The 16,124-nt window shown below is 44.7% G+C and overlaps 2 protein-coding genes and 1 pseudogene across 2 annotated transcripts in view; 1 reads left to right on the top strand and 2 right to left on the bottom strand.

The window, feature by feature from the left end:
• The window catches only part of PRKCA (protein kinase C alpha), a gene marked incomplete in the record, with an annotated part of 355,905 nt that overhangs the window by 85,912 nt on the left and 253,869 nt on the right, over window positions 1–16,124 (top strand).
• On the bottom strand, window positions 3,498–5,906 carry LOC143936234 (zinc-binding protein A33-like). The gene has a single exon (XM_077460656.1). The coding sequence runs from the start codon at window positions 5,818–5,820 to the stop codon at window positions 4,399–4,401; it is 1,422 nt and encodes a 473-aa protein (XP_077316782.1). The 5' UTR covers window positions 5,821–5,906; the 3' UTR covers window positions 3,498–4,398.
• Window positions 13,405–14,786, bottom strand: LOC143934821 (zinc-binding protein A33-like; annotated as a pseudogene).

Below are 16,124 nucleotides of genomic sequence, written 5' to 3'. Positions count from 1 at the left end.
CTGATCACCAATGTAAGGGACGTTCTTCCCACTGATCACCAATGTAAGGGACGTTCTTCTCACCGTCCCTTACATTGGTGATCGTTCTTCTCACCGATCACCAATGTAAGGGACATTCTTCTCACCGATCACCAATGTAAGGAACATTCTTCTCACCGATCACCAATGTAAGGAACATTCTTCTCACTGATCACCAATGTAAGGAACATTCTTCCCACTGATCACCAATGTAAGGAACATTCTTCTCACTGATCACCAATGTAAGGAACATTCTTCTCACTGATCACCAATGTAAGGAACATTCTTCTCACCGATCACCAATGTAAGGAACATTCTTCTCACTGATCACCAATGTAAGGAACATTCTTCTCACTGATCACCAATGTAAGGAACATTCTTCCCACTGATCACCAATGTAAGGGACGTTCTTCTCACCGATCACCAATGTAAGGGACGTTCTTCTCACCGATCACCAATGTAAGGAACATTCTTCTCACTGATCACCAATGTAAGGAACATTCTTCTCACTGATCACCAATGTAAGGAACATTCTTCCCACTGATCACCAATGTAAGGAACATTCTTCCCACTGATCACCAATGTAAGGAACATTCTTCCCACTGATCACCAATGTAAGGAACATTCTTCTCACTGATCACCAATGTAAGGAACATTCTTCTCACTGATCACCAATGTAAGGGACGTTCTTCTCACCGATCACCAATGTAAGGGACATTTGTGATGCATACTAGCCTATTATGCTTTTACTTTGCAGGGGAATAAAGAGGAAGTAAAACCCATCAGGGTTTACTTCCTCTTTAGGGGCACGGTGGCCAGCTTTTCAACCCGCTCCTTAGCAACCAGCTATATACAGTGAAGCGGTAGCAAAAAGCACTGCAGAAACACTCAATAGCAACATGCATAGATGTGAATTCGAGCCTAACACAGGGCTGCATCAGGATTATGGTTGCTCTCAAAGGGCCAGTTGTATCTTTAAGACTAGATGTCCCTCTTACATGGGATGTCAACAGCCTCCCGCCATCAGAAGTCAAGAGTCCACCACCCTACCCTACATCACGGTGCAACCCCCTTACCTTGTGCTGCTGCTGGGAAGAAGCTGGGGGTGGAGATGGGAATCAGAACATGCAGGGTCTGGAGGAGGACCAGAGGAGGGCTGAAGTCTGTTAAATGCTGAGACCATGAGAGGCGGAGATGAGGTGGAGCTGCGGCTGCACAGAGAAGCGCAGGATCTGTAGGAGGAGTTCTGTCGTCCTCTCCGCTGCCCACTGCTGAGACTGGGAATGTGGTGTTGGGCAGAGATATGCCTCTCCGAGGCTGCAAGGAGAAGCACAAGATCTGGCGGAGGAGTACTGTCCTCCTCTTTGCTATTGACTGCTGAGACAAGGAGGTTGCTGCAGCTGCAGGACAGGAGCGAGGGCCACATTGAATGACCTGGAGGGCCGGAATCGGCCCGTGGGCCTTGTGTTTGACACGTGTGCTCTAATACATCAGAGAATAAGAAGAGACCAGATCCACCCCGATTAGAGACATTCCGTTCCAGGTGGAGGTCATTAAAACAAAAAAAAAAACATTTATTGCCTAAAATGAAGCTGAGTACTCATATGTATGACACAGAGATACATTTTATTACATGAGATAAGATACATTGTTCCAAGTATACAGTATATACCCGTCATATATATACTACACCAAGCATACAGTATATACCCATCATATATATACTACACCAAGCATACAGTATATACCCATCATATATATACTACACCAAGCATACAGTATATACCCATCATATATATACTACACCAAGCATACGGTATACACCCATCATATATATACTACACCAAGCATACAGTATATACCCATCATATATATACTACACCAAGCATACGGTATACACCCATCATATATATACTACACCAAGCATACAGTATATACCTCTCATATATACTACACCACCTATAATTGTATTAAGCTAATCACAGGCTATATTCTGATTGGACATTTCAGGCACCATTAATCTTCTATATAAATGATGATCATTTGCACATAATATTATTCCTGAGCCCACGTGTTAATATTCCTGGAAGCAGACACCCCGACATCGACCCTTTTATTGGTGGGGGGGGGGGGGGGTGGTCAGTGGTATTTAGACATAAATCTATCCCAACCAATCACTGGCTCCCCCCAGGAGCAAATTAACAAATGGTGAAAATGAGACACAAAGACCTCTTTGGAGGGCCAATCACATCTCTGTGCGGATCATTCTATATAAAACTAACATAAAATATTATCATATATATATATATAATAGCATTATACTTGTAATGTATTTATATTATACAATCGCCCACCTGGACTAATAATAGTATATAATAGTAAATAAATAATGGTAATATATAGTAATTTTGTATCTATATAATGAGCTTTAACATTCTCTTCCCTAAATGTATATAGGATGTACACTATATTACCAAAAGTATTGGGACACCTGCTTTTACATGACCTTTAATGGCATTCCAGTCTTAGTCCGGAGGGTTCAGTATTGAGTTGGCCCTTTGCAGCTATAACAGCTTCACCTCTTCTGGGAAGGCCGTCCACAAGGTTTAGGAGGGTGTCTATGGGAATGTTTGACCATTCTTCCAGAAGGGTATTTGTGAGGTCAGGCACTGATGTTGGGCGAGAAGACTACAAAAAGTGAGCCGCTGCCTCCATCTATACCTGGCTTATACAGCAAGGAGCATTGGAGGGCAACACGTGACAAAGAACAGCCAAGGAAGGACAGGTTTATTTGGTTGGTCACAAACTGGTCGGTAAGTAGAGCTTGATTTTTTTTCTTGGCTGTTTTTTTGTCGTTTGTTGGACAAGAAGGCCTGGCGGCTCTCAGTCTCCACTTTAATTCATCCCAAAGGTCTTCTATCTGGTTGAGGTCAGGACTTTGTGCAGGCCAGTCAAGTTCCTCCACCCCAAACTCGCTCATCCATGTTTTTATGGACCTTGCTTTGTGCTCTGGTCAAAGTCAATTGGTTGGAGGAGAGATTATGGTGTGTGTGGGGGGGGGGGGGTTATTATGGTGGGGGATTGTTTTTCATTGGTTGGGCTTGATCCCTTAGTTCCAGTGAAGGGAATTTTTAAGGCGTCGGCATACCAAGACATGTTGGACAATTTCACGCTCCCAACTTTGTGGGAACAGTTTGAGGACGGCCCCTTCTTTTTCCAACATGGCTGCCCACTAGAGCACAAAGCAAGGTCTATAAAGACACGGATGAGCGAGTTTGGGGTGGAGGAACTTGACCGGCCTGCACAGAGTCTTGACCTCAACCCGATCGGAGTGTAGACTGCGAGCCAGACCGTCTCATCCAGCATCAGTGCCTGACCTCACAAATGCTCTTCTGGAAGAATGGTCAAACTTTCCCATAGACACCCTCCTAAACCTTGTGGACGGCCTTCCCAGAAGAGGTGAAGGTGTTCTAGCTGCAAAGGGTAAATATTGAACTCTACGGACCAAGACTGGGATTCATGTGCGTTTAAAGACAGGCGTCCCAATACTTTTGGAAATCTAGTGTATATTATAGTAAAAGAAAGCTTATATACCCCCCACCATACCTGAATTATATTTATAAATAAACAAAATTGATTTTCTCATATCAATTTGTAATACTGTATATGTTATTTATTATTTTGTTGTACAAAAAAATATTCCTCAGTCAGATGAAAATCTATTGATGGCCAATCACATCTCTGTGGGGATCATTCCCTATAAAAGTGTAACATAAAACATCAATGTAATAATAGCATTATATCTGTAATGTATTTATATTAATACAACATCACCCACCTGACCCCGTAATATAAAGGCGTTTTGTATCTGAACAATGAGCTGTAATGATTTCAGCATTGGGAATGTCGGGCCACTCATGAAGACACGTGGCCAGTCTATGAAAGTTGGACGAGAAAAGTCAACCATAAACTGCGTAAGGTGTATTTTACGGTTTAGAGTGGTAAGGATGCCTTCCACAATCAGTGGTTACAGCAGAAAATGTAGCCAATTAAAAAAAAAAAAAAAAAATCCTTAGATCAATTTGAACACAATATTGGGGGTTCTGGGAAATGATGGGGACATGACACTCACACACGTTGATCTGGTGTCTTTATTGAACCTTACCGTCTATGTAATTATATAGACCACCATACCTGGATTGTATTGATGAATCTGAACCCCTAATCTCTATATTGTACATTAAAATATTCCCCGAGGATAATCCCAGACTAGAGATCTATAATTACAAGGGTTGTCCATCCCCAGGCCAATCTGGATCATACATGTGACGTGTCTATGGATGTGATTGGTCCTAACATGGCGTTGTGCCAGGCGTCCTCCTAGATCACCCTAATCTGACTGTGCGAGTTATAAATAAAATCCTTTCTCAGTTGGAGTGCGGCGTGGAGGGGCTCGGTGAAGGTGGTGGTGAAGGTGTGGAGAATATTTGGGGGGTCAGAGAGCTCATAGAAGGAGAGCCGCCCGGCCTCATAATCCAGATAAACCAACAAGCTGTCGGAGGAAATGGCGTGAGACAGAAGTTTGGATTCTCCATTGTGTAGCATCTGATAGGAGTGGCCGGTCCTCCCGATCCCCCAGGACTTATTTTCTCCTAACCAGCCCCCTCTTCTCCTCATACTGGGGTACCCCATCCCTACCGCCCAATCCCCCGATGTGCTGGTCTCCACCATCCAGTAATGCTGCCCTGAAGAAAACGTATTGGTGCTCAAGACCTGAGAAGACTCAAACCTGTTAGCAGTGTTGGGTTGTGTCTGCTTCACATCGGTGGACGCGGCACTTTTCCGGTCTTTGGATATTTGGACGTTATCGGCCGCGGTGTTCGTATCCAGAGCTATTCCTGTAGGCTGCAGCTCAGGCAGGTGAGTGTCCTTCGTGTTCATTATGTCCGATAAACTTTTTCTTATCATCATTGATAAACCGATGTGGGACCTGATTGAAGCGAGGAATTCGTCTGGCTCAGCCGTCTCGTTCCAGCATAGACCCGTGTCCTCCTCGGTGTGTCTGTCTGAGTCCCGGTCCTGTAGGAGCGTTATTGGATCGGCTGCGTTCAGCTCCTCTAGGCGTCCAATCTTCTTGGACATCTCGTCCATCTTTAGTTCCAGTTTCCGGATCAGATCGGAGACCGGGTCCTCCTGCTCTACCTGCCTGGAGAGGTCACTCCGGACTCGGTTCTCCAGGATATCTACGCGTTTCCTGATCTCTTTAAACAATGCAGCGACTTTGCCTTTAATGGCCTCTCTTTGTTTCCTCGCCATTTTCCTGCGATTGTGAAGGTTCTGGACTCTCTTCTCTGTCTTCTCTCTCTCCGCTTTCAGTAGCGGCAGATCATCTCTTAATTTCTTCTTCTTCTTCTCAGAAGACACCTCCAGCCTCTCCACCTTGTGTCCTCCATGTTCTCCTTCTACCATGCAGAACACACAGATACAGGTGGCGTCGTCTGTGCAGTATAACTCCAGGATCCTGTTATGGTCGGAGCATTTTCTGTTCTCCTGATCAGCAGAGGATTTCACCTTTTCAGCAATGTTGGAGAGATCTGTATTCTTCTTCAGTTTAGGTCTGCGCCGAAATCTCTTCCTGCACCGGGGACAGCTGTGCTCTTCACCATTTGTCTCTTTGGTGTCCAGATGTGTCTCTATACATTCCTGGCAGAAGTTGTGTCCGCAGGTGAGGGTCACAGGACCCGTATAAAGGTTCAGACAGATGGAGCACTTCACATCTTCTTCCATAACTGCAGAGGCCATTGTAGCCGGTATGAAGGAATAAAACGTAATCGTATTATGAAGAAATGAAACTAAAAGAGAACACGGGAAACGTGCCAGCTATGAGATGTTCTTCCTGCATTCTGTCATTGCTCAAAGAAACTCCTATTCTCTATGCCGGGGCTCTCCAAACTATGACCCCGGGGCACCATCCCACCCACATAGTTGCCAACATTTAAAAAAAAATGTCCAGAGACACTTTTTTTTTTTTTTTTTGCTGTGCATTCAGGCCGGGTTCACACTGGTACGACATGCACTCTGACTTTGGGAGAACATGTCACATGACGTGTATAAATCAATGATTCCCGTCTTAACTGATCCGACACAAGTCGGTCTGAAAAAGCTTCCTGAAGGTCTGTGGTCCGATTTGGGTCCAACTTTGGTCCGATTTGGGCTCGAATTTGGTCCGATTTGGGTTCGACTTTGGTCCGATTTGGGCTCGACTTTGGTCCGATTTGGGCTCGACTTTTGTCCGATTTGGGCTCGACTTTGGTTCGATTTGAGCTTGACTTTGGTCCGATTTGGGTCCAACTTTGGTCCGATTTGGGTTCGACTTTGGTCCGATTTGGGCTCGACTTTTGTCCGATTTGGGCTCGACTTTGGTCCGATTTGGGCTCGACTTTGGTCCGATTTGGGTTCGACTTTGGTTCAATTTGGGTTCGACTTTGGTTCAATTTGGGCTCGACTTTGGTCCGATTTGGGTTCGACTTTGGTTCGACTTTGGTTCAATTTGGGTTCGATTTGGGTTCGACTTTGGTTCCATTTGGGTTCGACTTTGGTTCCATTTGGGTTCGACTTTGGTTCCATTTGGGTTCGACTTTGGTTCCATTTGGGTTCGACTTTGGTTCGATTTGGGTTCGACTTTGGTTCGATTTGGGTTCGACTTTGGTTCGATTTGGGTTCGACTTTGGTTCGATTTGGGCTCGACTTTGGTCCGATTTGGGTCTGACTTTGGTCTAACTTTGGTTCGATTTGGGTTCGATTTGGGTTCAACTTTGGTTCGATTTGGGTTCGACTTTGGGCCCGACTTTAATGATATTCAATGGGCTGAAGTAGGACCAAAGTCGAATCAACATCTTAACTGATTCAACTTTGCCATGTGACTTGTACTCTGAGGATCTTGAAGTGGAACCCCACACCAAATTAGTTTTTTTAAGAACGGCATCAGGTCCCCCCTCCTCAAGACATACCACACCCTTCAGTCTGGTATGAATTTTAAGGGGAACCCCACACCAAAAAAAATAAAGAAAAAATGTCATCGGACACCCCCAAATCCTTATTGGACCCTTATCCAAGCATGCAGCCCGGCAGGTTAGGAAGGGGGGGGGACGAACGCCCACCCCCTCCTGGACCATACCAGACCACATGCCCTCAACATGGGGGCGGGGTGAGTGCTTTGGGGAATTGGGGGGCGGTGCACCACCCCAAGCCACCTTGTCCCCATGCTGATGGGGACAAGGGCCTCTTCCCCACAACCCTGGGAGGTGGTTGTGGGGGTCTGCGGGTGGGGGGGGGGGCTTATCAAAATCTGGATGCCTGCTTTAACAAGTGGTCTCCCAGATCCTGCCCCCACCCTATGTGAATGAGTATGGGGTACATTGTACAGTGGGAGCTAGCATCAGGGGAAGAACCAGCAGACGAAGAAGACCCGGAGGAAGAACCGACAGCGGAAGAAGACCTCGGCTCAGCTAGAAGAACCAGAGGATGAAGAAGAGACGCTGGAGCTGCTGTAACCAGGTTCTCGACCGGTTCCTGCACATATATACGTCGGCAGAATGGCATGGCTGGGCAAAGTAACATACCCGTACGTTACTTTGAATTTCCCGCCGTGTGCGTGCCTGCCAAGAGCTCTGTGACCGTAGTCGCGGGTCCCACGGACTCGACTGGCGCTGGGATACCTGTGATGGTGTCACGGAGCTCATGAGCGCGGACGATATAAACGGCATCTCCCCGTTCTGCCTAGTGACAGGACACCGATAGTCTGCTCCCTGTCTTCGGGAGTAGAGATCAGTGTGGTGTCAAACACAGCCACGCCCCCCCATACAGTTCGAAACGCCCCTAGGAACACGTAACCCCTACACTGCCACCTAATGGTTTACCCCTTCACTGCCAGTGTAATTTTTACAGTAATTAATGCAATTTTATAGCACTGATCGCTGTATTAATGCCAATGGTCCCAAAAATGTGTCAAAATTGTCCGATGTGTCCTCCATAATGTCGCAAGCACGATAAAAAACGCTGATCGCCGCCATTACTAGTAAAAAAAAAAAAAAAATTATAAAAATGCCATAAAACTATCCCCTATTTTGTAGACGTTATAACTTTTGCTCAAACCAATCAATATACACTTATTGTGATTATATATATATATATATATATATATATATATATATATATATATATATATATATATATATATATATAAAAAATATATTTGCGATTTTATTTATATATATATATATATATTTGCGATTTTATTTATATATATATATATATATATATATATATATTTACCAAAATATGTAGAAGAATACATATGGGCCTAAACTGAGGAAAAAACATATATATATATTTTTTTTTATATATTTTTGGGGGATATTTATTATAGTAAAAAATAATAAAAAAAATTAGTCGCTCTTTTTTTGTTTATAGCGCAAAAATTAAAAAGAAATTTCTATTGATGGGGGGAAAAAAAGGACGTCAATTTTGTTTGGGAGCCACGTCCCACAACCGCGCAATTGTCAGTTAAAGTGACGCAGTGCCGAATCGCAAAAAAACACCGCTCTGGTCAGGAAGGAGGTAAATCCTTCCGGGCCTGAAGTGGTTAATAAAGGACTTTGTCAAAAAGTGAGTTTTTTTTTTTCTTTTCTTTTTGATACTTTTTTTTGGGTGAATGGGTACAATGTACCCCTTACTCATTGACATAAGGTGGGGGTGGCCCGGGATCAGGGTGCCCCCTTGTTAAAGGGGGGGGGCTTCCAGATTTAAACAAGCCCCCTGCCCGCAAACCCCCCAAAACCACTGCCCAGGGTTGTGGGGAGGAGGCCCTTGTCCCCATCAGTATGAAGTATAGTGTAGTGGAGGATATTTTGGAATCCCTGTCGGGTTTTGTTTGCTGTCTGTTCTGTGTCACATTGGGGAGAATTTCCTTCATAGCCAAAACAGGAAGCACAGAAATCCCTTCTGGTGTGTCCCCATTGGAAGATTTTCCCTCTGTTCCTGTTTTTTTTTTTTTTTTTTTTTTTTTTTGTGACAACCCAAAAATTGGGATTTTCTTTCCTAGTGATGACAGTAAAGAGGACAACTAGAAATGGTAAACCTCCCTCTCGGGCACAGAGCAATAAAAACCTGACAGGGGGTCTGATCCCTCTCCAGTCCATCCAACACTAAAAAAAACAAAAAGAAACGGGGACTTGTGACAGCAGAAAAAAAAAGACTGAGTGGTCAATTGAGCCCATATTTTATTTTTATTTTTTTAAACTTCCTCGTCTTAAGCATGTTTGAATCCACTTCCTGTTGTCTGCTGGGAGTCTATCCCGAGCATCAACTACTCTTTAGGTAATAGTAATTGATGTTTGGAATCTACTTTATCCGTGTCCCACAGCCAGCTCATTTTATATGCAAAACTTCCTGCTGCTCATTCATATGAAGCACGGGGATCTGTATGTGAATGCGCTGTGGGAACACTTTAGCAGAAGAGCTTTTGTGGGACCCGGCTTCTGCACATGGGACTCCGGTGAAAACGCGGGACAGTCCAGCACAATCCGGGACTATTTGGGGGTGTGTCTATGTATTGCGCACTGAACTTTTTGTCTTTTAGTTACACTTTTTATTACTGAAACTTTTCTTTTGTCTGAGAATATATTTGATTTTCCTCAGCATGTTTTAATCCAGCTACTGTTAACTGACTCGTTACCTCTACCTGAAGTCTATTCCAAGCATCAACTACTCTGTCGGTAAAATAAATAGTTGATGCTTGGAATAGACTTCATATGCAAATTCCACAACCAGCTCATTGATATGCAGTGTGGTAATTTGCATGTGAATGAGCTGTGGGAACACTTTAGCAGGGCTGAGACCAAACCTCTGTATACGGGACTCCGGTGAAAATCCAGGGCTGTCCAGCACAATCCGGGACTATTGGAAGATATGTGTCTAGATATTGAGCAGTGGGATTCAGATGTATAATTTTTCAGACCTCTGTACACAGGACTCCAGTGAAAATCCAGGGCCGTCCAACACAATCCGGGACTATTGGAAGATATGCGTCTATATATTGAGCAGTGGGCTTCAGATGTTTAATTTTTCAGGCCTCTGTACATGGGACTCCAGTGAAAATCCAGGGCCATCCAGCACAATCCGGGACTATTGGGAGATATGTCTATTTCAATTATCAACTACTCGTTCGGTAAAATAAATAGTTGATGCTTGGAATAGACTTCATTCATATGCAAATTCCACAACCAGCTCATTGGTATGCCAAACCTACTGTGTCTCATTGATATGCAGTGAGGTGATTTGCATATGAACACTGTGAGAACACTATAGCAGGGGCGAGACCAAACCTCTGTACATGGGACTCTAGTGAAAATCCAGGGCCGTCCAACACAATCCGGGACTATTGGAAGATATGTGTCTAGATATTGAGCAGTGGGCTTCAGATGTTTAATTGTTCAGGCCTTTGTACATGGGACTCCAGTGAAAATCCAGGGCCATCCAGCACAATCCGGGACTATTGGGAGATATGTGTCTAGATATTGAGCAGTAGGCTTGAGATGTTTAATTGTTCAGGCCTCTGTACATGGGACTCCAGTGAAAATCCAGGGCCATCCAGCACAATCCGGGACTATTGGGAGATATGTCTATTTCAAGCATCAACTACTCTTTCTGTAAAATAAATAGTTGATGCTTGGAATAGACTTCATTCATATGCAAATTCCACAACCAACTCATTGGTGTGCCAAACCTACTGTGTCTCATTAATATGCAGTGAGGTGATTTGCATATGAACACTGTGAGAACACTATAGCAGGGGTGAGACCAAACCTCTGTACATGGGACTCTAGTGAAAATCCAGGGCCGTCCAACACAATCCGGGACTATTGGAAGATATGTGTCTAGATATTGAGCAGTGGGCTTGAGATGTTTAATTGTTCAGGCCTCCGTACACAGGACTCCGGTGAAAATCCAGGGCCATCCAGCACAATCCGGGACTATTGGGAGATATGCTTCTAGATATTGAGCAGTGGCTTTTTGATGTTTAATTTTCTATTTTTAGTCTGAAGATAAGGCCTGCACTATATACACATCACTCAGTGTTACACAATATGGAGTGAAGAAGGGTGCATGAACTAAAACCTCTAATATATCCCACTGGATAATCATGAGAGGAGTCCGGGTCCCATCCAGATTAGAGAAGTCCAGGTACAGGGGGTGGCCGGGCTTTCAGTTATGCTCCGGGGTGTAATATAAAATCATAATTTGCCTAAAACATAAAATGAAGCTGCGTACTCATATTTGTGACAGTTACATTTTATTAAATGTGATAAAGATACATTGTATAGTCCTATATACTGCACCACCCATAACTGCACCATCCTAAATACAGGCTATATGCTGATTGGATATTTCAGCCACCATTAATCTTCTATGTACCGGATCATATCATTGCCACACATTATTGTTCCTGAGCACACATTATCTCTATGGAGGAAGACACCCCAACATCGAACTTTTATTGGGGGGTCGGTCAGTGGCAATTGGATATAAGCCCAGCCAATCATTGGCTCCCGTGAGAAAGAAAGTCAGAGGTGTCTTCTGGTGGCTGGCCTCTGTGGGGACCGCTGTATAAAAGGATGGGCTCATGTTTGGGCCAAACCCGCGGGAAGCTGTCATGTGACAGCAGGGCTCCGTCCCCCGCTCAGCTGCAACCGAATGAAAGCGGTAGTGTGCTGGTGACGACATTGACCTTCTATTAGGTCAAGGATGTGACTGGTGTACCTACCGCTTTGTTTTCTGTGGCAGGGAGTTCCCCGGGGGCGGTGCCCTGGTGTCATGTGACAGCTTTCCGCGGGTTCAGCCCACACCTTAGCCCATCATTGAACTGTAATATAAAATCACATGAATGTATCAATCTATAATATATCTAATCTGTATTGTATCAATAAGAATCCAAAATTATCCACCTGAACCTGTTTATTGTGTAAGAATTATAATGAGCTCTAAAAATTTTATTGCCCCCAAATTTATCAGATCTATTATATATGTATATATTTTACCCAACTGTCCCTGTATTGTATATACAGTATTATGTATGAGCAACATGATTGTTATCTACTGGGCCAAATCCTTAAAGTGGTTGTAAACCCTTCCATATCCCTAGTGAAGTCACTGGCCTCAATTGATACACAGAGATGGAACAATAGTGCTGCATTTTTAAAGCTTGTCTGAGAGTTCAGAAAAAAGGAGGCATGGAGCTGAAGTTACACTCTGCAGAGCTCAGTGAGGAGAGGTCTGATTGGAAGGAAAGAGACACGCCCCCCTGCACACAGGAACAAAGCAGATGCTGTCAATCATAGGCTGTGTGTGGGAGATCCCTCCCCTGTCACCATGTTTCTCTTGGTGTCAGAAAAATTTGTCAGTAGTGACTTGTGCTGATAGCAGAGGAAGGAGGCAGCAGACAAAAGTGACACTTAAGCCCCATACACACTATCAGTTTGTCTGCTGAGTTTTTCCTTCAGATTTACCAAAACCATATAATATGAGGTCAAACCTTAGGAGTTTCAATGTGTATGCAACCAGGCCGGCCCTTCACTACATGGTTTTGGTAAACCTGAAGGAAAAACTCAGCAGACAAACTGATAGTGTGTATGGGGCTTTAGCGCTCTGGACTGAGACAAGTACAAACTATAGAGGGATATGCTTTGTTCATATTTCATGTCTGAGGTTTACAGTCACTCTAATTATATAATATATTATTCCTCAACTATAATCCCAGACCAAAGTTTATAGAATTATAAATTCTGCTCAGTGCCCGACCAACCACATTGTTACAATCAGGATCCTATGTGTGAATGAGGTCTATGCAGATGTGATTGGGCAAAGCTTTCCTAGGGTATGATTTGATGGTGTTAATCTGGAGCAGTTGTTCCCAACCACTGGGCCACGGCCTCCCTCCTCCTGGGTCTAAAGCCAGCTGCAGATCCCCTAACCTGCCACAGTATCTCCCGGCTCCCACACTGCCCCTCACCCCCCCCCCCGAGTGGCCCCTTGAGAGCCTTTAGCCCCCACAGTTTCCAAAGCCTCCAGCCCTCCAATTATTGCCTCCCAACCTCCCATACTGCTTCCTAGCCCCCACCCTGCCCTCCAGTCTCCCACAGGGCTCCCAGCCTCCTGGATTGACAACACCTCCCTCCAGAAACCTCACCCTCTATGGGGACACCTGGTCTGAACCCTCCTGCATCTTAGTACATATTTTGCATTCCTGTAATTTTATTGTGAGAGTATAAACTTTTTTTTTTTTTTTTTTTTATGTTGGGGCATGAAAGGTTTCAGAAAGGATGTACAGGGCCTTGGTCTGGTTAGGGTTGAGAACCACCAATTTAGAGTACCTTAATCTGGCTGTGTGACCCTTCCTCTCCTACCTGGAGCACAGCATGGAGGGGCTCGGTGAAGGTGTGGAGGAGTCGGACGGGGTCACACAACGCATAGAAGGACAGATGCCCGGCCTCATAATCCAGACAGACTCCAAAGATATTACAGGGAGCCATGTCTGACAGATGTTTGGAATTACGTTTGTGCTGTACGTGATGAGAACCATAAAGCTTCTTGAGACCCCAGGACTTCTGGGTTTCTCCTATCCAGCCCTGGCCCTTCCTTATACTGGGATAACACATGCCTACAGCCCAGTTCCCTGATGTACTGGTCTCCACCACCCAGTAATGTCGCCCTGAAGAAATCATATTGGTGCTTAAAACCCGACAAGTCTGAAACTTTCTGTGTCTTGGGCGCTTCCGATTCACATCTGTGGTGGACTTGGCGGTTTTCAGGCCATGGGAGTTTTGCACATCATTGGCTGCGGTATTTATATCCAGGGTTATTCCTGAAGGCTACAGCACAGGGAACAGATCGTCCTTCATTTTTACTATATCTGATAAACCTGCGTGTAAAATCATTGCGATGAGGAATTCATCCTGTTCACACGTCTCGTTCTGTACATCTGTGACCTTCTTAGTACTTCCAAGCAATGCCCCGTCCTTTTGATCAGTCGTGTCACACAGCTCTAAATTCTCACCCATTTTACTGCGGAACCGCTCCTCCAGGTCTTCCAGCCGTTGCCTGATGTCTCTAAACAATTTATTGACATTATCTGTTATGTCAGCTTTGTTTTCTTCTACCCTTACGCTTTGTTTGTATGGATTGTTGAGTTTCTTTTCAGTCTTCACCTTCTCTCTCACCGGCTTTTCCAGCTTCTCTACCTGGTGTCCTTGGTGTCCAGCATCTTGGCATGGCCCACAGATACAAGCTACATCCTCATTGCAGTAATCCTCCAGGATCCTGTTATGGACGTGGCATTTCCTGCTTTTCAGGTCATCGGTGGGCTTCACTAGGACATATTCTGGTGAAGTGATGTGTCTTCTCAGGTGATCTTCACAGAGATGATCCTCACAGAGCAGACAGGATGTCACAGCCGGTGTGTCGAGGTCAATCCAGTAAGAGCAAAAGATCACCGGCTGCTCTCTGTCTCATTCTGTTGATTCAAGCTTTTCCTCGTTGTCACTGAATTCTCGAAACCTTTGCAGCTCAGGTCCGCTTTCAAATATCTCCCCGAACTCCGGACAGCTGTAATATTCCTCATTTGTCTCCAGAGTATCCAGAACTTTTGTAATAGTTTTGTGGCAGAATTCATGTCCACAGCTCAGCATCATAAGTTCGGTGTAAGGCCTCATGCACACGAGACGCAGGTGAAAACTATGCTCAAAAAAAGCTGAAACACGCGTTTTGACGTGTTTGCATGCCGCGTTTAGCTGCGTTTAGCCGCGTTTGCGTTTATAAGCGCTTATAAAGATAACATCATGAAGACCCTCCCCAAGCTCTCAAAGCATGTTTTTTTAAGTATTTCTGCTATTTTGATCAGAGTGAGCAGCAGCAGCATAGAGAGCAGTTGTACACTTGCATTTGCCTCTCTTTCTGTGGTATATATTTTGAAATGGATCCCATATTGAATATATGTCAGGAAATGCTCCTGATGTTGCTCTTGATGAGACAGCAACGTCGTCGCAAATTTCGTGAGAGGTCCAGAGTCAGAGCTCGTCGATATTGGACCCATCCGTTGATGGGACAGCGAATGTCCGTTGGATATTTCACAAACATGTATGTGCAGCTGCGTACCTACCCTGCGTACCTACCCTGCGTACCTACCCTGCGTACCTACCCTGCGTACCTACCTCGACAAGTCGGGTTACAAAATGTCATTCTCTGATGCAGAAAAGTGCATGACATTTTGCGACCCGATTTTGGGGCCCCCTATCTCGAGGTCACTTGGTAATCGGAACCTCAAATTTGGATATGTTGTAGTGCTAGTTCCACAGTGTCTGCATACCGAATTTGAGGTCCCTGGCCATAAGTGGCCCCAAGATATGGGCCACCAAAGTCGGGTCACAAAATGTCATTCTCTGATGCAGAAAAGTGCATGACATTTTGCGACCCGATTTTAGGGCACCCTATCTCGGGGTCACTTGGTGATAGGGACCTCAAATTTGGATATGTTGTAGTGCTATTTCCAGAGTGTCGGCATACCAAATTTGGGGTTCCTGGCAATAAGTGGCCCCAAGATATGGGCCCCCAAAGTCGGGTCGCAAAATTTCATTCTCCGATCATATTTCTGAGTTTTCAGGTCCAAAAAATTGGGTTCCTTTTAAAAAACGCAAACGCGGCTAAACGCGGGTGCCGCGTTTAGTCGAGTTTTGCGTCTGAAACGTGGAAATTTTTGCGTCTGAACCCATTTTTTTTGCTTCTGGCAAAACGAGGTTAAACTCAACTGCATAAAAACAAGACTGTGTACATGGACACATAGGATAACATTGAATGAGTTCAGGGGCAGTTGAAAAAAGTGTCCAACTGCATCTGAACACGCGTTTAACTGCGTCTCGTGTGCATGAGGCCTTAACATTCATACAGAGGGGGCAGCTTGGATCCTCGATCATCTCTACAGCCATTGTTCGAGGAATGGAGAAACGAAACTGAACAGTTTTGTAGCAAAACTTGCAGGAAGTAACCTTGTAACA

Source organism: Lithobates pipiens, unplaced genomic scaffold (assembly GCF_037356315.1).
Source record: "Lithobates pipiens isolate NorthernLeopardFrog02 unplaced genomic scaffold, aLitPip1_a1.2 Scaffold_28, whole genome shotgun sequence".
NCBI classification, from domain to species: Eukaryota; Metazoa; Chordata; class Amphibia; order Anura; family Ranidae; genus Lithobates; species Lithobates pipiens.
Note: the sequence above shows the minus strand (reverse complement) of the source record. Positions and strands in the feature narration are given on the sequence as shown.